The 1,482-nt window shown below is 52.0% G+C and overlaps 1 protein-coding gene across 1 annotated transcript; it reads left to right on the forward strand.

Annotated features, from left to right (window-relative positions):
- Window positions 1–757: 757 nt before the first annotated feature.
- Window positions 758–1,144, forward strand: LOC104465826 (zinc finger and BTB domain-containing protein 46-like; the record flags this gene model as incomplete). The annotated part of the gene is made up of 1 exon (XM_010079024.1): window positions 758–1,144. A coding segment is annotated over one exon (387 nt), but the record flags the coding sequence as incomplete, so codon positions are not given.
- Between the last annotated feature and the right edge of the window lie 338 nt (window positions 1,145–1,482).

Below are 1,482 nucleotides of genomic sequence, written 5' to 3' on the forward strand. Positions count from 1 at the left end.
GATGGGGTGTTTTTGTGCTTCTCAAAGTGTGTCACTTTGCTCATTGTGAGGTTTGAATCCCGGAGTGATTTCTGGGATCCTGCTGAGTATTTTCCCACTCGCCGCTTACTCTGTAAGCGTGGTAGCTCCGTCTGCCCGTTATTCTTGGACATAGGATGCCACATGGTTTATAGAACAGAAACATTTGTGACTCGTGATTTTTCAGCCACCAAAGTAGGCAGAAAGAAGGGGAGAAGTGCATTCAGCTGCGTTTTCTTAGAGATACGGGATGCATCCACAGTGCTCCTGCTCTTCAGTGCTCGGCAGCAGTGGGTTCAGGAGGGAGGAGAGGGTTAAATGAATGTGGTTAACAGCGGTTTGATCGTGGGTGTTCTGCTCAGGTCTGCAGAGAGCTGGTGCTGGGGGGTGGTGGGTTTTTTTCCCTTTTTAAAATTTTCCTCGTGGAGGTGGTGGTGGCGTAATGCAACTATTGCACCCCAGAAAAAAACGAAAAGAAAAGGTGAGAAAAAAAGTTGGGTGATAAAAGTTCCTCTCAAAACTACGAGGCAGTCTCGAAAGGATTTTCCATTGTCTGACACCATCACAGGGTCGAATTAATCATGGTGGGGTTGAGTTCACGATGAAAGCCCGTGACCGTCTCGGGCTCGTGGGCTGCGGTGGTTTTGCCTTTGCAGAGGACGGGGGAGCGCATCCTTCCCCCGCAGCTCTCGGTCCATCTCCGTTGGCATTAATGTTTCTCATCGTTCTCTTTTTCCAGGTCCACAGCAAAGATAAAAAATACGTCTGCAAAGTGTGCAACCGAGTGTTCATGTCCGCGGCCAGCGTGGGGATAAAGCACGGCTCTCGCCGCCACGGAGTTTGCGCCGATTGCTCGGGGCGAGGCATCGCCAGTCACCTGGACCACAACGGAGGGGAAGGGTCTCCGGACGAGTGCTACCCCGGGGAAGGGCAGTACATGGAAGACCCGGATGACATCAAAGTGGAAGGAGACGAGGAGATGGGAGACGACGACGACATCAAGTGGAAGGATGACGTGGGAATGTCACAGGATGACGTGATTTTAGATGATGACAAAGATGTCGACTCTCCGCAGGAGCAGGACAACTCTGGGGAGAACGACAAGGATTTTACCTGGATTTCTTAGGGATTTTTTTGTTTGTTTGTTCGTTTTTTTGTTCCACTCTGTTGTTTGTAGGGGGAGGGAGGGCAGGGGAGGAAGGAGTATGTTGGAAAAAACTTCAGTAGCCTTGTTGTCGTCCATGTGTGCAAAATAACTCTTGTGTTTTCTAAACAAGTCCTTCTCCGCTCTGCTCAGATATCCTCTTAGCAACGTCGCTTCCAGCGACATGACTCACTTCGCCGTCCCCCTTCTCCCTTCGTCACCGACCCGACCGCGGCCGTCCCTCCGGCCGAGCCCACCAGGTGTGCGTGCGAGGTGGAGTTTCTGCAGGGGCGAGCGATGGGGAGGCTGGGTGAAGCGTG

Source organism: Pterocles gutturalis, unplaced genomic scaffold (assembly GCF_000699245.1).
Source record: "Pterocles gutturalis isolate BGI_N339 unplaced genomic scaffold, ASM69924v1 scaffold29633, whole genome shotgun sequence".
Classification (NCBI taxonomy): Eukaryota; Metazoa; Chordata; class Aves; order Pterocliformes; family Pteroclidae; genus Pterocles; species Pterocles gutturalis.